The 25,940-nt window shown below is 35.1% G+C and overlaps 5 protein-coding genes and 1 non-coding gene across 6 annotated transcripts; 4 read left to right on the plus strand and 2 right to left on the minus strand.

Moving 5' to 3' along the window:
• The first annotated feature begins 580 nt into the window (after positions 1-580).
• Positions 581-1,600, plus strand: LOC105956419 (chaperone protein dnaJ 11, chloroplastic). Its single transcript, XM_012980267.2, has one exon. The coding sequence runs from the start codon at positions 925-927 to the stop codon at positions 1,411-1,413; it is 489 nt and encodes a 162-aa protein (XP_012835721.2). The 5' UTR covers positions 581-924; the 3' UTR covers positions 1,414-1,600.
• Positions 1,601-3,981: 2,381 nt separating this feature from the next.
• Positions 3,982-5,860, plus strand: LOC105956417 (kinesin-like protein). The gene is made up of 6 exons (XM_012980265.2): positions 3,982-4,451; positions 4,569-4,617; positions 4,738-4,789; positions 4,954-5,102; positions 5,412-5,522; positions 5,628-5,860. Exons 1-6 carry the CDS (start codon positions 4,102-4,104, stop codon positions 5,781-5,783), a joined length of 867 nt encoding a protein of 288 aa, XP_012835719.2. The 5' UTR covers positions 3,982-4,101; the 3' UTR covers positions 5,784-5,860.
• Positions 5,861-9,271: 3,411 nt separating this feature from the next.
• LOC105956416 (Pathogenesis-related thaumatin superfamily protein) lies at positions 9,272-11,604 on the plus strand. The gene is made up of 3 exons (XM_012980264.2): positions 9,272-9,526; positions 9,664-10,357; positions 10,955-11,604. The coding sequence occupies exons 1-3, from the start codon at positions 9,469-9,471 to the stop codon at positions 11,151-11,153; spliced, it is 951 nt and encodes a 316-aa protein (XP_012835718.2). The 5' UTR covers positions 9,272-9,468; the 3' UTR covers positions 11,154-11,604.
• Positions 11,605-16,942: 5,338 nt separating this feature from the next.
• Positions 16,943-17,026, minus strand: TRNAL-CAA (transfer RNA leucine (anticodon CAA)). The gene has a single exon. It is a non-coding gene; the product is annotated as a tRNA-Leu (tRNA).
• Positions 17,027-18,014: 988 nt separating this feature from the next.
• LOC105956415 (thaumatin-like protein 1) lies at positions 18,015-19,475 on the plus strand. Its single transcript, XM_012980263.2, has 3 exons — positions 18,015-18,124; positions 18,253-18,931; positions 19,078-19,475. The coding sequence occupies exons 1-3, from the start codon at positions 18,031-18,033 to the stop codon at positions 19,247-19,249; spliced, it is 945 nt and encodes a 314-aa protein (XP_012835717.2). The 5' UTR covers positions 18,015-18,030; the 3' UTR covers positions 19,250-19,475.
• A 69-nt stretch (positions 19,476-19,544) lies between these two features.
• On the minus strand, positions 19,545-24,589 carry SHD (Chaperone protein htpG family protein). The gene is made up of 15 exons (XM_012980261.2): positions 24,243-24,589; positions 24,022-24,142; positions 23,775-23,928; positions 23,596-23,676; positions 23,157-23,268; positions 22,914-23,040; positions 22,661-22,799; positions 21,882-21,999; positions 21,581-21,777; positions 21,274-21,489; positions 21,020-21,185; positions 20,723-20,864; positions 20,475-20,625; positions 19,969-20,373; positions 19,545-19,872 (listed from the first exon to the last, which is right to left on the minus strand). Exons 1-15 carry the CDS (start codon positions 24,307-24,309, stop codon positions 19,609-19,611), a joined length of 2,460 nt encoding a protein of 819 aa, XP_012835715.2. The 5' UTR covers positions 24,310-24,589; the 3' UTR covers positions 19,545-19,608.
• Positions 24,590-25,940: the final 1,351 nt, after the last annotated feature.

Raw genomic sequence — 25,940 nt, forward strand, 5'->3', positions numbered from 1 at the left:
TTCATGGAATCTAAATCACTCTCAACTATTAAAAACAAAAACTTATTATTAACTTCACTCATTAACCACCGATTCTATATTTTAAATTTTTGCAAACACCAAAGGATATTAAAGCAAATTCACATACAAATACTGAAAATACATGTTTGACTTGTCAAGAAAATAAAGGAAGTTCCAGAAAACTGGCTTTTCTCCCATTTGATGAGTCGGCTAATTGGCCCCAGCTCCGGACCCGGCCCCCACCCCCACCCCCACCCGGCCCGTAACGTCGGTACGCTAATGAGCTTTTCACTGCATCACGAGATCCAATGAATTTGTTATTTATTAAATTTCTGATAAGAAAAAAAAAACTGTTTTTTAATTGGTTCTTGTTTCCGTGGGCGTTACGTGGCAGCAGGACACTTCATCAGAACATAAAATAATTTCACCGTCAACTGACAATTAGCTCCCCCAAAAGGGGTTCAGAATCTTATGCAAACTGCAAACTCCTCAAATTAATTTCAGTTCTTTAATTATTTAATTTAAAAAAAAAATGTAATGCTATATAAAATATTGCTAGTGAAGTACATGCAACAGATCAGATCATTAGCATCGGCATATTCGATTATTATTTATTATAAAAAATAATGAAAATTAATGCAGAGCGTCTAATTACCGAGTCAGCAAATTCCCGTCATTTTATCCATATCCCAGACATATGGATAAGCCAGTTCAATAATTCATCGCCCACGCTGACTCATCACCCCCGTGGGGCCCACTTCTCCTCTCTCACACACACTATCCCTTCCTTCTCTATATATAACTGATTCCCCTTCTTAGACTGCAATCATCTTCAATTCAATTCAAAATCACACTCACCACAATCAATCAATCAATCAATTTACAGTTAACAAATCGTACTTTTTTTCCTCTCAAAAATTAACCATGGCTTCCACATCATTTGCGCTCCCGAATCAATTTACCGGCCGGAGATTCCCGGCCGCGCCTCCGCAGCTGTCGCAGAATCTCCGCCAGACGATGCGCGTCTCCGCCCGCTACGCCACCGCCGAGAGGACCTCCTCCTCCTCCTCCTTCTCCGGCGCCGCCGCCGGAGAATCCGGAAATTCGTCCTCGCACACGGCGTCGTTCTACGACGTGCTAGGGATTCAGGCCGGCGCCACCAGCCAGGAGATCAAATCCGCCTACAGAAATTTGGCACGGACGGTCCACCCGGACGTGGCGCCGAACTCGGCGGACGAGTTCATGAGAGTCCACGCGGCGTACGCCACTCTCTCCGACCCGGAGCAGCGCGCGGTGTACGATAGCTCGCTCTTCCGGATGCGGCGGAGGACGACGGTGGTCTCGATGGGCGGCGGCGGCGGATATTCCGAGATGAGCCGGGGAAGGAGGTGGGAGACCGATCAATGCTGGTAGTGAATAAATCTAGGGATTTTCCCAATTTCGGAATATTCGGATTTGGGGGAAACTGTGTACAGATGTTTAACGCCCACAAAGATTCTGAATGTCTCGTCATTATTTAATTGTAGACGAAATCTTTGTGTAAAAATAGAAAAAAAATGAGTAGAATTTGTATATATATATTTTCATTTTACTCTGTTTATTTCATAATTTGATTATCGACCTTCGAAATTGAAATCAAATTTTTTGAGTCATATGAAATACGGACCACACACTGTTATTGAATTTTAGATTCTAATTAAAATATTCAAAAAACACGACACAATATCAACTTGACTAGCCTTATCCGATCATATAAGTGCACTGTCTAAACGTCGACTTTATTAGTTAAGGCTGGAAATCAAACCAAATAACACGATTCAAATTCAATGATTAGAAGGTCGACTGTCGATCGAAAAAAAAGATTAGAAGGTCGACTGATTAAAATAACGAATCAAACTTGTATACATGTTTTATTCGGCCAATAGTGTATAAATTTTTGACTCGGGCTTGATGTGGAAAATATGATAAAGTATGTATTAAAAAAATTAAGATCGACCCGATTAAAAGTTAATTCGAGCTGAACGCTTGATTGCTTATCATATCCAGTTCAAACACAATTCGAATACATCAGTGAGCAAGTATGAATAAACATATGTTCAGCTCGGCTCGATTTTTTCTCACACTCCTACTATTAGTTGTGCCCATTGATGCAACCATAAATTCAATTAATAATCATAAAAAGAGATTACATGTGCTGCGATTAATCACCTTATTTAATTGTCTACATTAGTCATACAATAAATATCTTATGCTGAAGTTGAATTTATCTTCTATAACTCAAGAGGAGATTGAAAGAGAAAATATCTTTATGTACATTGATTTGAAGCCACAAACATAGATGAAAAATAAATAAATTATTATTACAAACAAAATATCCAGTCCTTGACATCACTATAGCAAGTTGCTGTTGGGCTCCAATAATGCAGATTCTTTTAAATTCCACGCGTCATACATTCAAGCTGTCACCACACAGCCGCAACCGAAAAATAATAGAGAACCCGACATCTCAATTTAAGCAAATTCGGCGAAAATCGGAATCGAATTCCGTCGATTACGATTCAATTTTTCTTTTTATATTCTAGAACAATAGTTTTTATTGCTAAATTTTCGGAATGAAATTGTAATTAGTTTTTTCACTTTCAGTCGTTTCTAGGAAAGTGTTAATTGCGATTCATTACGTTTCATTCTCACGCTGACGAACAATAAATTAAGAAAATCGAAAAGAAGAAGCAAAATTACGAGAAAAAAAAAAAGCTCCTGATGTAAGGCCTAATTATGAATACCTCCCTCATGTTTGTGTAATTACATAAATCTGTTATGCAAATATGAGGGGTATTTTCGTAATTAGACCTTACCTCAGGGATAAGTCGTAAATTTTTATCCTTTTTTTTTGTGTTTATTAATATTTTAATAAAATGAATTGACAGTTTGGATCTATTGGATTTTTGGATTTGTACTAAATCGAGAATTGATGGAGATATGTAGGAATTAATTATTATTTGTTGGACGACTGTGGTGAAGTATGTATCCAATGCTAATTCCCAATGGTCCCATCTTTGGGTACAATCAATTGCCTCGACCTTTTGGATAATAAGTTACCTTCCCAATTTGACCTATTATTGCTTTGATCTTACCAAAGCTCGAGGGGCCAACCCAAAATTACGACTACATGTGATTATACAATTGGATAGGATGCTTTTACTTTTTAGTGGTCCAAATAACATGATTAATTCAATTCATTTTTGTTTCATTATGAAACTTTTGTCAAGATTTATATAATGTTTGGTTAGTGTAATACTTATCGAATTCGATATTTGAAAGGCCCGGGATTTCATATTGATCCGGACTCGGAGTACCGTAGGCTTATGCAACGGAAGCCCAAACAATTGGGCCTAGGTTCGTTTGGCCTAAGACGATAAGCCAGGTTGAAGGGCCCGCCTTTCTATTCGATAGTTGAGAAGAAGGCAGATCGGTAAGTTATACCGAATTCTGGAAGGCCCATTTAATGATCTGACCTATACGTTTATTGCATGAACACTAGCATTTAATGTTGGGGTGTCTGTCTGCGACGGAACATGGGAGTGGGCCATGACTCCGTACTAAGAGGCCTCATAAAAGGAAAGATTTCCACAACTCACATACTTAAGTACACTCTCTTCATAAATCATCCAAACAACATACATAGGTATCTTTGGCGTCAGCCCGAGTGTTGTTCGTTTTTAGTGAAGCTTAAAGGAAAACCTTCCCCCAACCGACCTCCACAGTGAAGCTCTCGTAACCTCCTCAGTGCTTCGTGGACAGATCACACATAATAATATATAAAAAAAACTATATAATTTTTTTTAAGAATTAGAATTATTATATAAAATTTTATTTTTACGTATTAAATTATAATCATTTAAAAATTGAATTGGACAAAACAAAAAAAGTTAAGATGGATGAAATATCGAATATAAATTCGGTTTTATTTTGTTTATTTTTGAAAATGGTTGAGCCCAGTATTGAAATGCTGTAGCCCAAATATAAATATAAATGGGCCAAAAGTTTCATTATTCAGCAGACAAACAGGCCGAGTCCATGTAGTCGAACCGCACACAGAGGATGGCTCACGTTTTGCGGCCGCTGATTCAATGGCCCCGGTGGTGGCGCCACCGTCACTCGGCATTGTCGCCTCTACTCTATCTCGGTTCATCTTCAACACGCGCCGCCACGAGTGCTCCGTTCTTCGCAGTCTTCTCCACCTCATACCGCGAAGCTCACTCTCGCTCCCGCGGTCTTAAATCACGCGCCGCAGCTTCGTCCGCCGACGTTGCTGAGAGCGACGGCGAATCCTCTGATGGCGGCGGAGCGAAGAAGAGCCGGAATGAGAAGAAGCGGGAGGCTCACCGCGCCGTACGCTGGGGTATGGATTTAGCCAGCTTCTCTATTCCCCAAATCAAATTCATTCTTAGGTATTGTTCTTCTGAAATTTCAATTTTATCATCAATTGCCTCAGAAATTAAGCATTTGATATTTTTTTTTTTTTTTTTTTTTTCATTTACATTTTTCGTTTCTGTGTGTGTTTACAGAGTGGCGGAATGTGAGGTAGAGGTGTTTGAGGCTCTAATGGTAGTGAAGGTGATTAAATCGTACTTAATTCTGTTGTTTTATTTTTGTTTTATTCTGTATTGTTCTTCATTTTATCTGGTGTTTATCGACATTCGACAAATAAAAAAATAAATCGAATTTTAATTGCAGGGACTAGGCCGTGATGTTCGAGAAGGAAAACGGAGACAATTGAATTACATCGGTGAGAAAGGACTAAACTATATTGTTTTACCGATAATGCTACACATTCTTATTTTTACGGAGAAAAACGAGTTGCTTCTGATAAGAGATATTGAATTTATTCAATTGTCGCACTTATGTATCTACCATTTTATATGCACATAACACGATTCATGGAAATGGTAGGAAAACTGCTACGAGACGTGGAGCCTGAACTAATGGATGGTTTAATTCAGGCCACAAAAGACGGGGACCAGAGTAAGTTTCAACACTTATTGGTTGATGACAAAGAAGAAGATGGAGAAGAAGAAATCGAAGTGGAGGATGAAGAAGAGGTACGAGAAGAAGTGATACTTTGTAGCTGTGCAACTATAATATTCTGCAGCATTCGTTCGTTCGATAATCTTTTTTATTTATTGTGTATATATGATATATGCAAGAAGCACTATACATTTTCTAAAGCTGTCGCATTCAATAAGTTACCTTCTACTTCTAGTGAGAGATTTAACATGATAAATTTTATGAAAACTCCTCTACAATTTTGTTTGTTCTCGTTGCTTTTTACATATTCAGTTTCGTAACAATTTTACAGTATGTTGGCTAATAAGGATAAATATATTATATCGTTGCCTTTTGCTTCACAGGGTTCTACGATCAGCCCTTTTGTAACGAGATGGTATGATGGCCTGATCAATAAGGATATTACCATTACCAATGAAATATATTCACTTCGGGAAGTTGATTTCGATCGTCAGGTCAGTTTGATTTCAGACTCGGATTCAATCCAAATCCCTTTTGCTTGCTATACTTATTTTCGCGTTTTTTGTCCATTCACTGATGATTTGTAGTTTACATTATAGGAACTACGACAATTGGTTAGGAAAGTGCAATCTGCACTAGAGCCTAAATCCAATTTAGAGGAAAACGGCAAACCAGCCGCTGCTGCTGCTGTGAACGCGAGAAAATCTCTCACTCGTTTCCTCCAAGTTATTTCCGAACAACTTCCAGCTAAGTAGCTCCTCTGTATCTTTACATGCACTCGAACAATTTATCCTAAATTTTGGAAAATTTTGATTTAAATTTTGTTTCGTAATTGATTATCTTTTTAGGTGAATGAATCACATAATTAGAGTCGATTGTCTTTAATGCTTGCTTTTGGATTTCATTAGGATCGTATTGAATCCGATTCGAAGTTGAACCTTTTAGGATCAAAGTTTAGATAATTTGCAATTTTTTCGTCACATAAAGCACTTGAAAGAAAGGAAAAAGGAAATACTTTAGAGTCAAGGTGCCCTTTATTTCAACTAGATATAAAGTTTACGATAGTAAATTATGATTATTCGAATACAGTAAATAGCTTTATTATGTTGCAATACCTAACTCGTACCGCAATTTGGACTACCTATTACTTAAAATTCAACTTTACTAAGTGGGAACAATTTGGATAAGGTGACCGCATTCCACTACACCCTCTAGTTTTTCGTTACTCGAATTTCTGCGACTGGTAAGAAATGTTATGCTCCTTTTTTTTTTTTTTTAAATTGTTTTCTCCCCTTTTAGAACACTCCTTTTATCTCTGTACACTTTTATCGGCCATAGGTATGTACATCGTTGTATTGTATGTAGATGCTATATTAAATAAAATACACCGAATATTATATGACCGTATAATTGATACACAGTCACGCATAAAATACATGTAAATCACAAATGTTTATTTGATAAATAACACTCTCGTGCAATAATTTGCAAGCAGTCACTGGTCTGTTTATTCTAATAGTTGCGGGTCCCGAACTCGAAAAGTTTGATAAAATTATGAGGTATAAAACAAATTCTTTCAAGATTGTGTTGATGATTGATTTATGCATCCCGAATTTTTTAATTCCCTCGAACAACTAGGCACTAGCTGTGCTCGTCTTCGTGTGAGTCCATTTTGCTGTAAAGTAACCCTAAAATCGTCCGCTTAGCAGAATTTTTTTAATCATATTTGTGCAACACTAGGAAAGATTCATTGTGCTTGTTGATTTTCTTTCTGGTTCTTTCCAAAAGTATAACTTTATTGATTATCTGTTATTAATCTATGCAAATTACATAGTTGTAAAAAAAATTGAAGTCATTAACATTAAATTATTAGTACAATAATACATGGGATTAAATATTAATCTTGTATAAACATCTTAATTACTGAATGATTAGCCAATACTTTTGACCGTTGAAGATCCTTTGACCTTTGCAATTAAGGAGATTAACCTTTTGTACAGGTTTTCTGGATTTGGGTCAAACAACAAACACTAACTGATAAATTGACATCCAAACAAGAGTAGATAAATTAAACCTTAACAAAACGTGCAATTTGAAATTCTTGTTATTTACTGGTCAATTAGATTGTTTGCCAATTAGGACTTTTTCAAATTCTTCAGTCAGTCACAGATAAAACCACCAGCCGCCGCAGCCTAAATCATTGGATGGATAGTTTTGGAAGACCAGAGCTACGAATTCGAGACACAGTGGACTTAACATTTATGGGGTTCGGGGTCCCCGATTTTTTTTTTTTTGATTCATTCATATCACTACAAATTTATAAACTTTAACTAATATAACATAAATGTTTTGGTAGATAGGCCTAAATTACTTGGGTGAGCTAAATTGAATTATTTGAGCTTGCTAATTATATATAGCTATAATGTGTAGTAGAAATTCTTAGGAATTCACAGTGGGTTGGAGCCGAAGCTCCGCTGCTGTGTGCGATTTGTATGAATTCATATACGTGTATAGGAATATATAATATGATAAAATTCATCGATGTAGCATAAAAGAAATTAGGTAACGAGCGAGTCAAATAACAAAAATCGTGTTAGAAAAGGAAATCAACTCTTTAATATTTGTTTAATTACAAATAAAAACAGTGACTGTATGAAAATGAAATATAGAGTGGAGTTAAATATCTTGAAGATACCATCGAAAATATATTCTTCCACCAAAGTGGTGTTTCTCCTTTTCTTTTTTTCCCTTTTTCTTTTTTTGCACTCGCTTCTCCATCGTAACTTTTGCAAGCTGAGAACGGGGCCGATAAGTGATAATCCTACTAAAGTCGTGTTTTGAGCCGTTACTGTCAATGTAGATATCGATCTTCAACGGCACAGAACAACACGGGATGGTGTCTCCTCACTCATGCAAGTGAAAGCACAACTTTTCGGGAACCAAATGTAAAGAACTGTAAAAAAGGTACTTTAGAAAAAGAAATGCTTACCCCGCTGTAAAAGTCGCGATTGAAGTTTGTCAAAAGCGTTACTAGCTGGAGGAAGTTTTAGCGATCGTTACACTTGAATTTGTGAGAACCGTCCGCACAAAATGCTACCGACTTAATATTAGATTATTATCATTTTTTAATTAGTGACACATTTTGTGAGATTAATACATTTTATTTTCTTGAAATGTAATTTAATATAGGATTATTTAAATGTTTTACATTATTATAAAATTAAATAAATATCTTGCAAACCTAAAAATATCTTGTAAATTATTGATCGGATATGATGTAAGCAAATTAAATTACATGATGTGGACCTTTGGTGATCGATTGCCACTACTATATCAATATATATTGACAAATAATTTTGTATTGTCACACAAAAGACGAGAAATGAAAGCGATTTTATTTATTTATTTATTTTATATCCCGTATAAATAATAAAAACATATAAATCTCATTACTTAACCATATTTCAATATTTTTTTATTGATTGAGTATATTAGCTGATGAATATATTCCTGAACGATTTAGAAATTTTATCTTATTTCAGAAAAATGGCTTTTTACCACCAAAAATTTTGTGGGTTCGGGTTAGTTTTCCGTTATAAATCGGGTTATTCATCTTCATATACCAATATTTATATGTATTTTTTTTTTCTGAATCAATAGTAAATTAATTAGGTAATTCACCAATTTTAACATGAAATTAATCATGCTTGGAGTCAAATCGTTTATAACGTGTGATTTGACCATCATCCACCTTATGCTATATTTTTATAGCAGTCAATAGTTAAAAAATAAAAAAAGCAATTTCGTTTCTTTCCTAGTAAAATATTGGAGTACTACAAAAGCAACATTACTATTCATCCACTTTAATCAAACATTATATCCACTTAATTTTACATTTTATTTCGATTTCAGTTTTTGGATTTCAATTTAAATGACCTTTATTTATTCATTTAAAAGAAGATAGTGGTTAATTCCCCAATCTCAAAAATAAAATAAAAATGATTTTTGTTTGGATTATATAGTTCAACTAACAATGTGAAAGTTTAATGGTAGGTGGATCAATTCTTAAACTTTTCAATGAAATTTAAATAATTTTAAGTAAACCAGAAAAAAAAATGTAACTTGAGTGATCCCAAGACTACTTATTAATCAATTGTTTTTAATTTTCAACTCCAATTATTGAAAATCATAAATCCAATTGTAAATTTGCTTTTTCAACCACCTTTTACTAAAGAATATAATACACAAGCATTACAGTACTTTTATTTCTCTTATCTGCACTGCCTATAAATATCTCCACCACCACCCTCTCTACCAGAAACCGCCTTCTCTCTCTCTCTCTCCTCTCACTTTCTCTCTCTTCATTTCCTTGAAGCTAAGGTTTTCAACTTTCACCATTTTCGTGACCGTTAATTTTACACACACAAACACACAATCACAATGGGAAAATTCTGCTGCTTACATATTTTGCTCGTTCTCTGTAGTTCATTCATAGCAGGTAATTAATTCAGCTGATTACTCAAAATTTTGATTCAAGTAATTTCTTATGAATTCGATTTTGGTGTGTTTCTATAGATGAATCTAATTTGATTAGCTTGCGATTTTTGACGAATTACTGTGAATTTGTGTTTGCAGGAGTTTATTCGACGGCGACGTTTACGTTTGTGAACAAGTGCGAGTTCACGGTGTGGCCGGGCATTTTGTCGAACGCCGGAATCACGCCGCTTCCGACGACTGGATTCGTTTTACAGACCGGCGAGGCCAAAACCGTCATTGCGCCGTCGTCGTGGGGAGGCCGGTTCTGGGGGAGGACACACTGCACCGAAGATTCCGCCGGGAAATTCTCCTGCGTCACAGGTGATTGCGGCTCCGGGAAGCTGGAATGCGCCGGCGGCGGAGCCAAGCCGCCAGCTACGCTCGCGGAGTTCACACTCGACGGCGACGCCGGGAAGGATTTCTACGACGTCAGCCTCGTCGACGGTTACAATCTGCCGATGCTGGTGGTTCCCCAGGGCGGCTCCGGCCTGAACTGCTCGAACACGGGGTGCGTGGGAGATCTGAACGGCGCGTGTCCGTCGGAGCTGCGCGTGACGAGCGCCGGCGGCGAGGGCGTCGCGTGCAAGAGCGCGTGCGAGGCGTTCGGGAAGGAGCAGTACTGCTGCAGCGGAGCGTTTGGCACACCCGACGTCTGCAAACCGTCGGAGTACTCGCAGATGTTCAAAACCGCGTGCCCGCACGCGTACAGCTACGCGTACGATGACAGGACCAGCACCTTCACATGTGTAGGCGCCGACTACACCATAACGTTCTGCCCTTCCCCAAACACGAGGTATATTTACGCAAAACCCCACACACGTTACACACACAACGTTCCTTTCCATCCGAGGGTAATTCCGTCATTTAACCAATTCATTAAAAAGCCTGTCAATATGAACGTTGGCCACATTTCACAGCACTTTTAACGCCTATCAAAACAAAATATCTGAAGGAATCTTCAATAAAAATCATTAGGCAGCTTTACTATATATATAATAATAAGATATTAAATTCTAAGCGGATCAACTCATATTTAATATAAATCGGATTTCACTAATTTTTCGATATACGTCTCATCCTATGTATCCGATTTTCTTATTAAAACAGGACATACGTTCTATATTTGCACCCTGATAATAATAATTACAATCAATTAGTGCATTATTAATCGTTAATTAATCTCACATGCTGAAATTAATTACCTATTAATTATTTGCCTAAGGTCCACCCAATTTAATATCGGAATAATTATTCTTAATTCTCAGTAAATTGCCGTTAACGCTACCGTCATCTAACGGCGAGCCAACACTATCATGATAAATAAATTCATTTATTTTAAATTTTAATTGTTACATCAGTTAGTAACAAAATAAATTGCTTCGAATTGCAGTCAAAAATCATCATCTGGTTCTTCCGGCGCGCAAAATCCGGGATCGGAAAGCAACGGCAAATCACCGCTCGACGGCAACATGGTGTACGAAGGTGCGCTGGAGGTGAGCGGTGCACCACGGTCGTCCACGTGCAGCCACGTGTTGGGCGGAGGGATCGCAGTCGTGGCGGCAATATGGCGGTTGTGTCAGCTCTTCTAACCTGTAGCTGGGAGTTTCGTTTTCCAACTTTCAGAGAGCGCGTGTGGCCCCCCCCCACCAGCCTTGTCGGGTGTTTGGGTGGTTACATCACGTGTGGACCCCCCACTAAACCGCCTCTAAAACGGGCCTTGTGGTATGGGCCCCGTTGATATGGCCCATTTGACGAGGCAGCGAGTCACCCAACAATGATGGCACAACTCACTGAATCAACGAAATGAAAACATAAATCAAAAATATTAAAAAATTAGTTTAGATTTGTAGTAGGAATTAGAGCAAAACACACCGCCAGGGCAATTATTAGTCATATGGGGCGGTGCCGGATTTTTATTTTTATTTTTTTAGAAGTTATTATTATTGATTTTTATTCTATTGAGATTCAATTTATAAGTTAGGAAAATAGTTTGTACTATGATGAAATGTTTGTTTAATCACAAGTTTCTTTTTCTTATAATAATAATAATAATAATAATAATAATAATAATAATAATAATAATAATAATAATAATTGAGAATTATGCAGTCATATGATTCATTATGATGCTTTGTGCGGGACTTGAATTCATTTACGTGCACGTTACTATTTAAAGAAATTGAAGCATGTGGTATAGATGCAAATTTTAACTTATAATCCCTATATATAATTGATTTTGAAAATATCTTTATATAGTCAAAGCTTAAGGTTGAGCATGTAATGTGAACTAGTACCGGCACAAAATAAGCAAGTGTGCATGATCGATCCTCTATTCAAACAGTACTATTTTATTTTTTATTATTTTGAAATTATAAATACACACCAACTTTATATAAAACGAAATTAAAAAAAATGTACATGACGTATATTGCTATACACCATTTGAAAATAAATAAAAAATCTAAGAAGTAATAACCAAACGAAAAAATTACAAAAAATAAATAAATAAATGTTGTAGGGCATGCAGCATGTCACACCTTACACATTTTTATTGTTGATCAGGTGGTACCCAAGTTGGCATTCATCACTCTTGAACCCTAATTGAGGTGTAGCTTCGAAATTCTTTCACAATTATTTTCAACATTCGAATTATATATCGCGTGTATTAGTAGAATTTAGTTGTTAAAAAAGCAACTAAGCGTGTGATAGAATGGGCGTAAGCCAATTAAGTGAGTAATCTTGCAATATAATCTTTGGATTATTTAATGGCGCGTCATGCGGTACTGTAATAAGTGTGTTTTATAAGCGGGGCAGAATGAGGATCAAATATATAGGGTGCTAAGTAAAATTTTGGGGTTCTCGAATAAAAATTTAGGTTCACAAAACATTGCAAAAAATAAGTTTATATTACTAATTTTTAATTAAAATATCATGTTTATTATAATTATATCATCACAAAAATTTCTAAATTATTCTAATAATGTATTGCACTTAATATTTCGCGGATTCATGGCACGATCTCGTACTATTTTTATAAAGGCATTGATAAAAAAATTCAAAAATAAGTAATATTCATAAATTTTATTTAAAATAATACAAGTTTTAATCTTTTATTTTATATTTTATATTAAATATGATATATTTATCTATAATTTATATAAGATTATGGAGAAAAAAAAAATAAAGAGTTAAAACACATATTTACAAAAAAAATTAGGGGTCAAAAGTAATATTCAGAAAATATAATACCAAATACCTAAAAAAAAATAAAAATTCTTGGGGGGTCAAGAGCCCCCTACCCCTTAAGAGTACCGCCGGTGTTTATAAGTCAACTATTCCGCTCGACTCCAAAATTATTCATATTTCGGGTGATCCTGCATCAATAATGTAAAATATGAAGCCATTCTATACTTATATTTATACATATGCATGCTTATTGAACATAAAACATCTAATGAAACATTGAAATGTAGTATTATATATAAAATATGTAGTTATAAACTATATGTGTGATACTAAAATATAATTAACTAATGTGTCGTGAAATGTCAGAAAAAAACACAAAACAGTTGAATCGTATGTGTCGCCACATCACTGATGTATTAAAATAGATTTATTTCTTTGATTTTCCTCTTAAATATTTAATTATATCACTTATTAATTAAGACCAATCAGATTATTTCACTTCAAATTTGTCAAATTGATGTTACTGCGCACCTACGCTATGTACTGAAACTAAATAAAATAAGTTTTCAATTAATAATTTTTACTTAACTATTTTTCATTCAATAACTATTTTTTATTAATCGTAGGCTTGTTTTGGGTCCGTTGACCAAAATTGGTGCGAATTAATTATTAATCTACTGAAATGTTAAATGTCATATTAAATTTATTAATATCGTATTAACTTTGAATGTGAATTTGACTATTTAGAGCCTGATTCTGATAAAATTCTAAACATGAAAATTATAGTCATTCGAGTTAGTTTTTTAATTCAACTTTAATCAACTAGATTGGATGAATCAGTGACATTTGAATTTTACATATCTCGAAACATCAAAGTTGCAGGCCTTATTCGTTGATTAATTCATATCTTTCTCACTTGATATTTAATTTTGGCGATTCAAGTTGAATTAGAAAACGAACTCAAAAAACTACAAACTCCGTGTTTAGAGTTTTACGAAATACGGACCGAACAACTGTCAAAATTAATCATGCGTCTGAAGTCGATACCTTACTTAATCATATTACAAAAAAACAACATTACTTATTCTAAAAATCCCACATCGACATGACGTCATCATGTAATTAAAGCATGGTTTTCGTTAATGCTTTCTGATTCATACATGATTCAAGCAGTAATGATCATGTGATTAGCACAAGTTTAACTTTGGATATCTCTACTCATCTAGTACTGCTATCATTTTCACTCTAATTACACGATTAACTTTTAATTAAAATGTAATTATACTAAGAAAATTGGAGAATTGTGAGATGAAGAGTATAAGATAGAGAAGTTAATATTTTTGCTAAGAAAATAAACAACCGGATTTTAACAATTCAAAATAGGGTAAATAGCAATTACGCCCTTTGGGTTGAACTTTGTGCATATAAATTCCCTTACATTTTTAGTATAGCACATGACCCCTCATGTTTTAATGTATGATAAATTACGACCATCCTCTGTGATAAGGTTGAATTACGAAAAAACCCCTCATGTTTAGATAATTACAACTACCCATCAACTATGAATTTTCTAACAGACGTCTACTCTCACGGTGTCAAATTTAGAGGAATCTTCTAGATTATGTAGAATATTCTATAATTTGTACTAGTTTTATCACATTCGAGCTCCACCATTTGAAACAGATGGTCATAAGATGTGTTTTTTAGCTTGTAAATATCAGATTGTGGTGCATCAGAAACTGCAGTTTTTTGCACAAAACAAGTCCAAACTAAAGAATATTCCACGGAATCTAGAAGATTATGTTGAATTTGACACCATATATAAGGTGACACGCGTAAGAAGATTCATATTTAAAGGAAGATGAATAATTGTAATTAACCAAACATAATGGGTTTTTCGTAACCACGTACGGGGTTAGTGCTAATTAATTAGCCTTCAAAATACAATACTAGCTAGGGACTATATTTTAATTTGCAATATATATTAACTCCTTTTATTTTTCTTCTATACAAGTAAATGGTCCTAACTCCAATTAAAAGATTATATCTCCTAGCAGACTTAGCTAAGAAGAAAACAAACATTAATCCAGATTGGACAACAGTTCTTAAACTATACATTAATTATTATATTTGATGAAAATCTTTTTGATGAATTGTCATGTAATAAAAGTTGAAATCCCCCCAACATTCTGCATCACTATATATCACTTTGCTTATGTTCTCACACACACACATACTACGTGTTCTTTTGTTTTGGATAAGAGAGCGACTAAAACAAAGACTTTTTTTTCTCACTTCAATACCATCAACATAAAAGATAAAAAAAAAAAATAGGTAATGATATTATTGCCATTAATGAAAATCACTATTATATTACACACAAAGTTTGTGTGGCATTGATTTTATTAATGGTATTTTCGTCATTACCTATTTAATTTTTTTTTTCTGTTGGTGGTATTGAAGTGAAAAATAAACGATATTTATTTTAGCACAGTGCTCTTTGGATAAATATAATTCAACCTCCAATCCAAAGATCCTTCTTTTGTTTACCTTTTTTTTTCCCAATTCAAGAAAAACATATATAATATATATATATATATATATATATATATATATATATATATATATATATATATATATATATATATATATATGGCGAATGGACAATGAATGCATCATAAAGAAACTTCCTTTTCATTTTTAGAAAAAGTAAAGAAAGAAAAAGAACTGACGGATGAAGAACTTTATTATCTGATATATTATCTCAAATATGTGTGTGTGTGTGTGTGTGTCCACGTCGGACATATTGCAGGAATTCCTCTTACGTACAAAAAATTAACGCCCATGCAAAAATTCCACATAGGCTTGTTGCCTATCTACTTTTCACTGTTAGTACGTATGTTAACTTTATAATTAGAATTGTTTCTCATGATCGCTCATTTATTATATATATGATGGCTTTTGCATGGATTAATTAATTTCATTTTGACGAATTTGTAAAGAAAAAAATTAAAGAAGATAATGAAAACCCTAAAAGCTAAGAAAAAGATATATATATAGACGAATGTAATTATCCTTGTGTCTCTTTACACGACAGATATCACAACATTAATACATGTCCATGCATGCACGTTCTTGAAATATATATATGTCTGCAAAGTTAAAGCGTCACTCAAAATTAAAGAACAAAGCTATATATATATATATAAAAAAATATTTTTTAGCCCTTTTGGATATGGTCGTAAAATTCGTGATAAACGACCGCATCAAAAGGGCGACCGAACCAACCATAATAATAATAACAAATAATATTATCCCTGAGAACAGTTGATTCCATTAAAAAAGATCTTGACGTTATTTATCGATTTCTTATATATAATGGGCATTCGAACGAAAAGAAGAGAAGATAAAGAACGAAAAAGATTTTGACGTTTATGATCAATTTCTTATTATGCATGCATTTTCACACCGAGCCAATTAGTCCTTTTTGCTGGAAAAAAAACATATTTTTTGTAGAATAATCGCGTATTTCGTTACAATCGGTACACAATAAAATATCATGATATATATATATATATATATATATATATATATATATAACAACATATATAAATTTTGCTGCGTAAGCAAGGCTGCTTTTCACATCGATCACCATCCCGGGATGGTGATTCTTGACTTGTTGCGACTCGTTTTCCATTAATGGTCACACTTTTGGAGATTTAATTAATTAAAATAGCTTGAATTGCATCATCTTTCTATATATACATCCAATGATCATCCAAATAGCTTAGTAATTTATAATACAAGATATATGTTTTGTCTGGTTACCACTTTATGTTGAAATCTTATCTTAAACATATCTAATTAATATAATTACACTGCTACCTTTAAAAAAAACTGTGAGATTAAAATGAAATGGGTTGATCTGTATGTAGGTGGAAGCTAGTAGACTATTCGCCTTTACACACAAGCAACATCTGTATATGATTGTAAGCATTTTAATTTCCCATATGCTAATTAATTGTAGTTTTAATAGTTTTTCAAAAATAATGGCAAAAATAAAAAACAAAAAAAAATTAAAAAAAAAAAAGCATTTTAATTTCCCATATGCTAATTAATTGTAGTTTTAATAGTTTTTCAAAAATAATGGCAAAAATAAAAAAAATAAAAAAAAAATAAAAACAAAAAAAATTGTCAGAAGTGGGATTTGAACCCACGCCCTCTCTCGAAGACCAGAACTTGAGTCTGGCGCCTTAGACCACTCGGCCATCCTGACTTTCATATTAATTTACTTTTGTATAGTTACATATCGTCTTTTCTAAATGCAAATTAGTGAATTATGAGACAAAATAAATTGTACTTATGACGTAATATATGAATAGAAACACGAGTTTTCTTTCACTCGAATTTCTCTCTAACTTTAGTATGACGTAGGAAAGAATACTTTTTAACAATCTAATGCACAAGTTCTTTTTATTTCGGACTAGATAGATACCAAATTTGGTGGGATGGGCCCCATTTGATTTTCCTAGTGCAATCCACGAGAGTAAATGGACTTTCTAAGAAAATCTTTTGATGTACAATTTTTGGTAGGCCCATAAAATCTCTCTCACCTAATTATAGAATTCAATTTGTTTGTCATCGTTTTTACTTTGTAAAATTTATACGAACCCGAAATGTTAAATTTCGTTTCAATTTTATTACCACTGTTTATTTTCCGGAATAGTCCTCTCTAAATTTCTTCAAAAGATCTTATAAAGAATTTATTGGATGGTCATAAACCCGCGGATTCTAGCAAAACTGACCCTCATCCCGTCAAACAATGGTTCTTAATTTTAAGAACCCAAATTTGTGAGTTTCGATGGGTTTAGAATTGGCGTCGGGTTTATAATTTAAATTTTATTTTCAATAGTTTATCAGTTTTACGTGAAACTATTTATAAATTAAAATGAAAGACCAAAGGTAAAATCTTAAATTAAAACAAATGTGAATAATATTAATGGTAAGTGTATATTCTAAATATGTAGGAATGATATTAATCTAATGAAATAATAAGCTTAATTCGCTCGCTTTAATTCTTGTAGCGAACTTTTAGTAGTAACGTATGTTTCACTAGCAACAAGTACAACTATTTAGCACGTACGTATATTTTTAACAAAGGCTAATTAAGTATTTTTATATATTATATATTTGAATTTCTACAGCAAAAGTGTGTATATATATATCTAAGGATAGTATATATTCATGATTACAAGGTTTTAATTTCTGAGTGATCAATATATGAATAAACTCTTTCTTCCAATGTACTCCTCAACCTCATATTCTTCCAATGCTATTTATATTATTACCTTCATTTTCCTTTTCATGGCCAAAGGTATGATAATTATCCTCTTAATTACATCCTAATTAATTAATTAATCGTCCAATTATGGCTTAATAATTTTGCTGTATTTTATGAAATATTTCATGGGGTTTTTTTGTGTGTGTGTGCGTGTTTTTCAGGCAGTTTAGGGACTACATTTACGCTACTAAACAGGTGCGACTACACAGTATGGCCCGGAATACTACCCAATCACGGCAGCCCTGGTTTGGACACCACCGGCTTCGAACTCCCGCCACGCGCCGCCAGGTCCTTACAAGCTCCACCAGGATGGTCCGGCCGACTGTGGGCGAGAACCGGCTGCTCGTTCGACCCCACCACCGGTGCTGGCCGCTGCGCCACCGCTGATTGCGGCTCCAACAGAGTCGAGTGCGGCAGCAACGGCGCGGTCCCGCCGGCCACCCTAGCGGAATTCACCGTCGGTTCCGGCGGCGCCGCCCTTGATTTCTACGATGTTAGCTTAGTCGACGGCTACAATTTGCCCATGGTCGTACAGCCCGTCGGCGGCTCGGGCAACTGCAGCCTGACCGGATGCGCGGCCGATCTGAATCGGATCTGCCCGAACGAGCTGCGGTCGGAGGACGGACAAGGTTGCAGGAGCGCGTGCGAGGCGTTCGGCAAACCAGAGTACTGCTGCCGCGGCGCGTACGGCTCACCCGATACCTGCCGGCCGTCGGCGTACTCGGCGGTGTTCAAGAGTGCTTGTCCGAGATCGTACAGCTACGCATACGATGATGGTACGAGTACTTTTACTTGTGGTGCAGCGGATTACACAATTACATTTTGCCCTTTACTCACAAGGTATATATATATATATATATATATATATATTTTTTTTTTTTTTTCTTATTATTATTTATTTATTTTTTTAATTTTTATTTTATTTTTAAAATTGTATGGTTTGGCTCGAATTAATAATAAATTTTTTTCTTGCAAATTATTTGCAGCCGGAAATCCTCATCTCCGGCAACGGAGGGTGGTTCGGGTTCTGCGCCACCGCAAGATGACCTCCCTTCCTGGATGCCGAGTTTTGGGCTAGGAGGATCATCGTCGAGTTTCGTGTTCGACTACGCTAATTATTTTATTATTTGTGCATCAACTATTTTTCTATTACTCTAGTTTCTTCAATTATATTAGAGAGATTAGATTCATAAATCATAACCCAAAATTAATTGCCGTAATCACATGCTACAGAATGTCTGCTGTACTTAGTAAGGACCATTGATATGGAAGTTTATAATGTGAAGCACATTTTTTTTGTTCCATGCCACGTGTGCAGAAACGCATGTAATGGAACACCCGAAAAGTTTCTAATAACAGCAAAATTCTTAGTGGTTACGGTTTACACTGATCTAATAACACCCGAAAAGTTTCTAACCCTAACCGAAAGTGCACCGACTCGGCATGCAATCAGTAGCTCAAGGATTTTCAGATAGAAGGGCTAAATAAAAGAAACAAATTCCTTCTTCATGCAAAACCTACAACTCATCCTTAACATCCTCTTCACTAACTTCATCCACATTCAATGAAGCTTCCGTTTCGTCTTTTGTTGCACCAGATTCGATCACGGATTCTTCCACATCATCTTCCTCCTCAACTGCTGCATCGGGGCTGATTTCAAGGCTGTTCTTTACCGAGCTGTAGATTTGAGAAGCAAAATTCTTCGGGTCGGTCAGTACAAATCCACTCTCCATAAGTGCTGTTTGGTACACAAGTTGTGCTGTTTGCTTTATACTTTCATCCTGGATACACAAAAAGTCAACGACCGCTGTTAATCTCAAAGAATGCAATAACATTCACAAAATCGAAAGCAAACCATGTTGAGTCAATAAAATTACCTCGGGGTCTTTCAATACTCTCTCACGAAGCTCCTTGATAATAGGGTGCCTCGGGTTAATCTCGAGTACCCTCTTGCCTTTCATGTAAGCCTGCTTGTTAGCATCTGATAGAGTTTGAGATTGCATTATCCTTTCCATGTTTGCGCTCCAGCCGAATTTTGAAGTCACTACTACACAGGGTGTGTCAGCCAAACGGTTGCTTATCTTCACATCGTCGACGTTGTCGCTTGCGAGAGCACCTTTCCACCATTTGGTCAAGCCCTTGAACGACTCTTTGAGCTCTTTGTCTTTTGAATCCTTTCCGATTTTAAGCCCTTCTTTGGATACATTTTGGAATTTCGTGTCTTCGTAGTCCATTAGGTATTGCATCAGATACTCATCCACTGGATCGGTGAAGAAAATAACCTGCAAGGATAGTTTGAATGTAATTATCACTCGGAAGAGTAATTGTGACTGAAAAAAAAAATATTAATAGGTAGAGTGTAAGTAAAAAGTCGAACGTTTACCTCGTAATTCTTCTTTGTTAGTCTCTCGAGGAATGGAGATTTCTCCAACTGTTCCTTGCTTGTTCCAGTGATGTAGAAAATATCTTTCTGTCCGGACTTCATTCTTGAGATGTATTGGTCCAATGAAGTTAACTTACCATCTGATTTTGTGCTGCAGAGTGCAAAACCCAACCATAACTTAATCTTCTATAAAGAAATAGCGGCTCAGTTTTCAACAAAATTTATAAATTTTCAGAAAATACTCTTACGTCTCAAACCGAAGAAGCTTTGCAAGGCGATTTCTGTTGGTTGCATCCTCAATGATACCAAGCTTAATTGACTTGCCAAATTCGTTCCAGAATTTTGCATATTGACCTTTCTTCTCGTTGCTTTCACCGGATTCTTCAATATCTGCTTCATCATTAAATATTTTCAGAATGAACTCAGACCACATGTAGCAATAATTGGACTGGAAGTGTTGAGCAGGTATGCAACACATAAAGCGTTTAATGGTTTTATTTCGTTGCAGTTCGGTAACCACTTTTACTTCAACATGATGTTCGTACCTTTCTTATCTTTATCATTAGATTCATCAGGGTCTTCTTCAGCGAGCTTCCGGATCATATCAAGAGCCTTGCGGATGAGTTTCTTCTTTATTGTTTTCAAGCTGCTATGTTGTTGTAGCATTTCTCTCGACACATTCAGTGGCAAAGTGTCGGAATCAACAAGACCCTGGTCACATAGGCCAAACAGGAAGGAGTTGAAGCTCAATATACTAACATGAATAGCATTTATATGAGTTTGCGAAAATGAGGGTTACCATCAAGAAGTTCAAATACTTGGGCAGAAGCTCGTCAAATTCATCAGAGATAAAAACACGTCTGACATATAACTTCAAGTTGGATTTGTTTGAGTTGTAGTAGCTCTCGTACAAATCATGTGGAGCCTTGGGAGGCACAAACAACACAGCCTTGAATTCCACATCACCTTCAGCGGTAAAATGACTCCAGGATAGAGGTTTCTCATCACCAAAGTCCTGCAAATAGAATTTAATATGTTCATAAATTGCTCTAACAATATGGGAAAAAGAAAGACTGCAAAAGTAAAATAAAGTCCATGATATATACCTTGGCCAGAGAGTGGTAGAATTTAGTGTACTCTTCATCAGTTACTTCCTTAGGACTTCGTAGCCATATAGCTTTCACATCATTCAAAAGTTCCCATTCATATGTAGTTTTCTTTACTGTCTTCGTCTTGGGCTTCTTCTCCTCATCTTCCTTCTCAGCATCTTCTTCCTCTTCTTCTTCAGAAGATTTACTATCAGCTGTCCATGGCACAGTGAACTATGGTAAGAAACGAGAATAACTAGAATGCATATTATGCACACAGCATAATACCAGGAAGAGTTAGCAGATTTATTATACATACATGTTTCCTCGTCATCATTGGACTCATCCTCGTCAACAGGAACCTCCTCATCCACTTCTTTGGTAGCCCAAAGGTTTATGGGGAAGTTGATAAATTCAGAATACTTCTTCACCAATTCCTGGATCATGGTTATTTAAGATCATTACGCTCAGAGCAAAACATGAGAGAAACAACATAGGAAGCAACATAAGTCATTAAAATCTTCAGAAACAAGATTACAATATCTAATATATTTGCTTTACGGTACAGATAGTAAATGCTACATTAAAAACTCCACATCTGTTATCAAGATAATTCATATAGGCTGACATAAATTGTTAACACTAGCATACAAAATCAGATTAATGCTTTTGATTCCAGGTAGTCAAAGGTTAACAGCATGGACAGGTTTCTCGTGGACCAGTAATGCTCATATATCATCCGAAAAATGGTCTAGATCTCAATTTTGTGTGCATGCAATTCCAATGATATTAAATGGGAGAATGGAAATAAATTCAATTGAAAAGGGCATATAGGTTTAAAAAGACTGAAATAGATGGAAATTGAAAAAATCACAGAAGATAGAAGCCATCTAGATATGCGTTCAAAGAAAAAAACAGATAACAAGATCATATAAGTGGCAACTATCGCCTATCATGCACCGTTTTTTCATGCTCAAACTATGTACACATATGGAACTAATCACAGAGGCTAGTCATAGTTACAGGCAGTTATCGAAAATAATATGCAGCAACTAGTTGGGCATCTGAAGAATAAAAAAATGTATATGGTTAACCAACCTTCAACTTGTACTCATCCAAGTACTCTTGTGCTTCATCTCTAAGATGCAATCTGATTTCAGTTCCACGACCAAGTGGCTCGTTCCACTCATCATCTGATATGGCGAAAGCTCCATCCGCCTTCGACTCCCACACATACCTGAAAAGTGGTCACAATGTCGCACATAATTGTCATCATATACCAAATTTTCAATCAAGAAACATCTGCAAAGAATAACCTACTAAACACAGGAATTAGGTCCAAGAAACATACTGCTTATCATCATTATGTTTGCTAATCACTTCGACATAATCTGCCACAAGGTATACTGAGTAGAATCCAACACCAAATTGCCCAATAAGGTTAAGATCACCACTTGTCTGCATTTTTTCCACAAATGCTGCAAGCAACGCATTATGAACAATTAGCAACAATTATTACCCAACCAGCAACAGCGAAAAGTACAAGCTTAACTATAAAAACTACTAAATTTGAATGAGCTCAATTTATAGCTACCTGACGTTCCGGATTTGGCTATGGTACCCAAGTTCTTGATCAAATCCTCCTTTGTCATTCCAATACCCCTATCACGGATGGAAAGTATTTTCTTTTCTTTGTCCAATTTAATCTGCATATCATAAATTGAAGTCATTTCAGAGACCCAAAGAGAATATATTTCCCAAAATCCACCATTTTCTGCATTAAATTTCTTCATTAAAGTTTAACTGATCAACTACTTACTACAACAAATAACAAACTGCAGCAAACTTAAATCATCTTAAGCTTCATCAAACAGTCATTCGATATTCAAATATCATTACCTACTTATGTATTTATTTATTTTCTGGAGACAAATGGCATGCCTATGATAAACGATGATAAGACACTAAATGCTTGTAATAACATAATAATAGCATTTGACTTTAAGCAATATCATTAAGCATTGAATACAAACCTGAATCTCAAGCTTCGCATCGTCACCTTCGCCCAAAATTTCTTTGTCAGTGAGCGACAAGAATCTAATCTTATCCAGTGCCTGAATTTTGGACAAAAAAAAAATAAGAAGCATAAAAAATTAGCATCTCCCCAAATGAATTCTCAAGTACAAACCACATAAGGCACAAAAAAGCTTACATCTGAAGCATTGGAGATTAACTCTCTCAAGAAAATATCCTTATTGCTATAAAGAGAGTTGATAATAATGTCCATAAGCCGCGAAACCTCAGCCTGGAACTCGAACTTCTCCGCATTTGTGCGGAGATTTCTTCTCGACATCGACTCAGCTTCCCTAAATCACAAACAACAAAAATCAACAAACATGATTTTCATTTTACGGTAACGAATTTCAATGAATTAAAAAAAAATATATATCAATAAATACCTCTTAACGACATCGGAATCAGTAGATAATCCATGTGGTACGGCGCCTAACTTCTCTTCCACCTTCGGCGGATCCACCGCCGCATCGGAATCGACTTCTGCATTTGCCTGTATTTTCCTACCTACATATTCCAATTTCATCCGCAATTAATCATAAAATCAAGCAGAAAATGCAGAAAAAAATAAAAATTAATTACAGATTATCGAACCGAGATTAAGTACCTTGATCCGGAAGAAGAAACAGAAGGCATAGTAGAAAAAGAACGGACGGAATCGTCCACTTCCTCATTGTTCCGATTAGCTGCAAACACTTGAGCTCAGATTTGGAGTTCGAATTTTTGCTGATACTGTGAGTGAGTAGGACTGAATAATATATACCGAGATTTTGCAGGGGGGTGATAAATAAATAAATAAAATAAATAGACTGCCACGAATATAAACGTTTTGATTGGCTAGCATTTGCCAGCTTGGAGAATCGGACGGTGGTGGAGGGTTTGTTGCTACGTGGAAGGATACGATTGCTTCGTTTTGGGTTATGAGACGTGGTTAGCTGTGTGTGGGTTCTGGAAAGCTCCATGGAGAAGACTTGGAAGACTGACCAATTATGGGTATTAACTATTATGGAGTGTTGTGGGGTCTACAATTTTTTTATGGGTAAATTGTATATTACTCCATTTACTTTAGCAAAAATACTAAAAAGAAATAGTCGAAAGTGCACTGAATAAACGTACACTCTCGTAAAATAGCTTATAAATCATACAGGAAACATAAGCCACTCTGGGTTAAGTACGTGTGACAAAATCCATCTAGCAACGATAAGAGGATTCGAACTTGGATCATATAAATCAACTTACTGGTTTGATATCTAGAGATCTAAACGAATCGAGTCGAGTCGACTCGAAAAAATCATTGTTCAAACCTTTTAGGACTTTTATCGAACTTTTAAAATTGCGTTTCAGTTTGGTTTCACAAGTAGTCAGAATCGAGATTGAGTAGCTTTTTGATTCTTTTACATGTTTTATCATTCTTCTTAATCGAGTTGGAGCTCAAAACAAGCTTCATAAATTAATATGTATTCAAATTTGATTAGTTATATTTATGAATTGAGCCCAAATGAATTACTCAGTGGGAAATCTTCAATTTTCTAATAGGCCGAAATTTGGGCTAATGAACTATATTGTGGACCATGTTAGTAATTATTACTGCAATGGGGCCATGGCCCAAATGTTGTACTAAACTAAAGTTGGAGTTAATATATAAACCTTATTTAGTATAATTATTTTATAATTAAAGTATTAACCAAGAGCAATACTTAATAATTTAAAGAGAATAAAACGCCGAAATCTTTGAAAATTATTAATATTTAAATGTAAAAAATGTAAGCCTAATTTGGTGCACTTGTATGCAATTAGATTAAGGAGAAAGTATTATGTATAAGTAACGTTACTTTAGGTGCAAGGTGGGGTGTATAGAGTATGAATTATGAAACGAAAGAAACTTTAGATATTTTTATTGAAAAGTAAATAATATGTAATATAATATTATAGTGTGGAGAAAGAAACTTAAAGCAACCGCAATAAACTAAACATATTTTAAACTCACTCTTAACTACATTAGTTTGGTGATAATCTCAATTACCAGCTCCTAACTAGTGACCCCCCCCCCCCCCCCCCCCCCCCCAGTCCCAAAATAAATAAATAAAGATTTAATGTAACTTAAAAGTTAAAAGTACTAGTTTAAGTTGAGCTAAATTTGTTTGTGGCTATTAAATTGCTACTTTGGACCAACCAATAATTCAAGCTAGGGGGGCTTCGAGTTTTAAATATGCTGTTGAGATTCAATAAATTTTGAGAAAATTCAACTTGTACGGAATTTACAAGTTCTAATTTACTTGTATGTGTTCTTATTTTAAAAATGTTA

Source organism: Erythranthe guttata, chromosome 3 (assembly GCF_056151865.1).
Source record: "Erythranthe guttata isolate IM_541 chromosome 3, IM_541, whole genome shotgun sequence".
Lineage (NCBI taxonomy): Eukaryota > Viridiplantae > Streptophyta > Magnoliopsida > Lamiales > Phrymaceae > Erythranthe > Erythranthe guttata.

Excerpts from the sequence above, each read along its gene's own strand:
- LOC105956417 (XM_012980265.2), top strand. The coding sequence starts at position 4,102 with ATGGCTCACGTTTTGCGGCCGCTGATTCAATGGCCCCGGTGGTGGCGC. Across the intron at positions 4,618-4,737 it reads AGGCTCTAATGGTAGTGAAG|GGACTAGGCCGTGATGTTCG; the intron begins GTGATTAAATCG and ends TTTTAATTGCAG. Across the intron at positions 5,523-5,627 it reads AAGTTGATTTCGATCGTCAG|GAACTACGACAATTGGTTAG; the intron begins GTCAGTTTGATT and ends TTTACATTATAG.
- SHD (XM_012980261.2), bottom strand. The coding sequence starts at position 24,309 with ATGAGGAAGTGGACGATTCCGTCCGTTCTTTTTCTACTATGCCTTCTG. Across the intron at positions 21,490-21,580 it reads TCTACCACTCTCTGGCCAAG|GACTTTGGTGATGAGAAACC; the intron begins GTATATATCATG and ends TTCTATTTGCAG. Across the intron at positions 20,626-20,722 it reads AAGCTTCTTCGGTTTGAGAC|CACAAAATCAGATGGTAAGT; the intron begins GTAAGAGTATTT and ends TGCACTCTGCAG.
- LOC105956419 (XM_012980267.2), top strand. The coding sequence starts at position 925 with ATGGCTTCCACATCATTTGCGCTCCCGAATCAATTTACCGGCCGGAGA.
- LOC105956415 (XM_012980263.2), top strand. The coding sequence starts at position 18,031 with ATGAATAAACTCTTTCTTCCAATGTACTCCTCAACCTCATATTCTTCC. Across the intron at positions 18,125-18,252 it reads TTTCCTTTTCATGGCCAAAG|GCAGTTTAGGGACTACATTT; the intron begins GTATGATAATTA and ends CGTGTTTTTCAG. Across the intron at positions 18,932-19,077 it reads TTTTGCCCTTTACTCACAAG|CCGGAAATCCTCATCTCCGG; the intron begins GTATATATATAT and ends AATTATTTGCAG.
- LOC105956416 (XM_012980264.2), top strand. The coding sequence starts at position 9,469 with ATGGGAAAATTCTGCTGCTTACATATTTTGCTCGTTCTCTGTAGTTCA. Across the intron at positions 9,527-9,663 it reads CTGTAGTTCATTCATAGCAG|GAGTTTATTCGACGGCGACG; the intron begins GTAATTAATTCA and ends TTGTGTTTGCAG. Across the intron at positions 10,358-10,954 it reads TGCCCTTCCCCAAACACGAG|TCAAAAATCATCATCTGGTT; the intron begins GTATATTTACGC and ends TTCGAATTGCAG.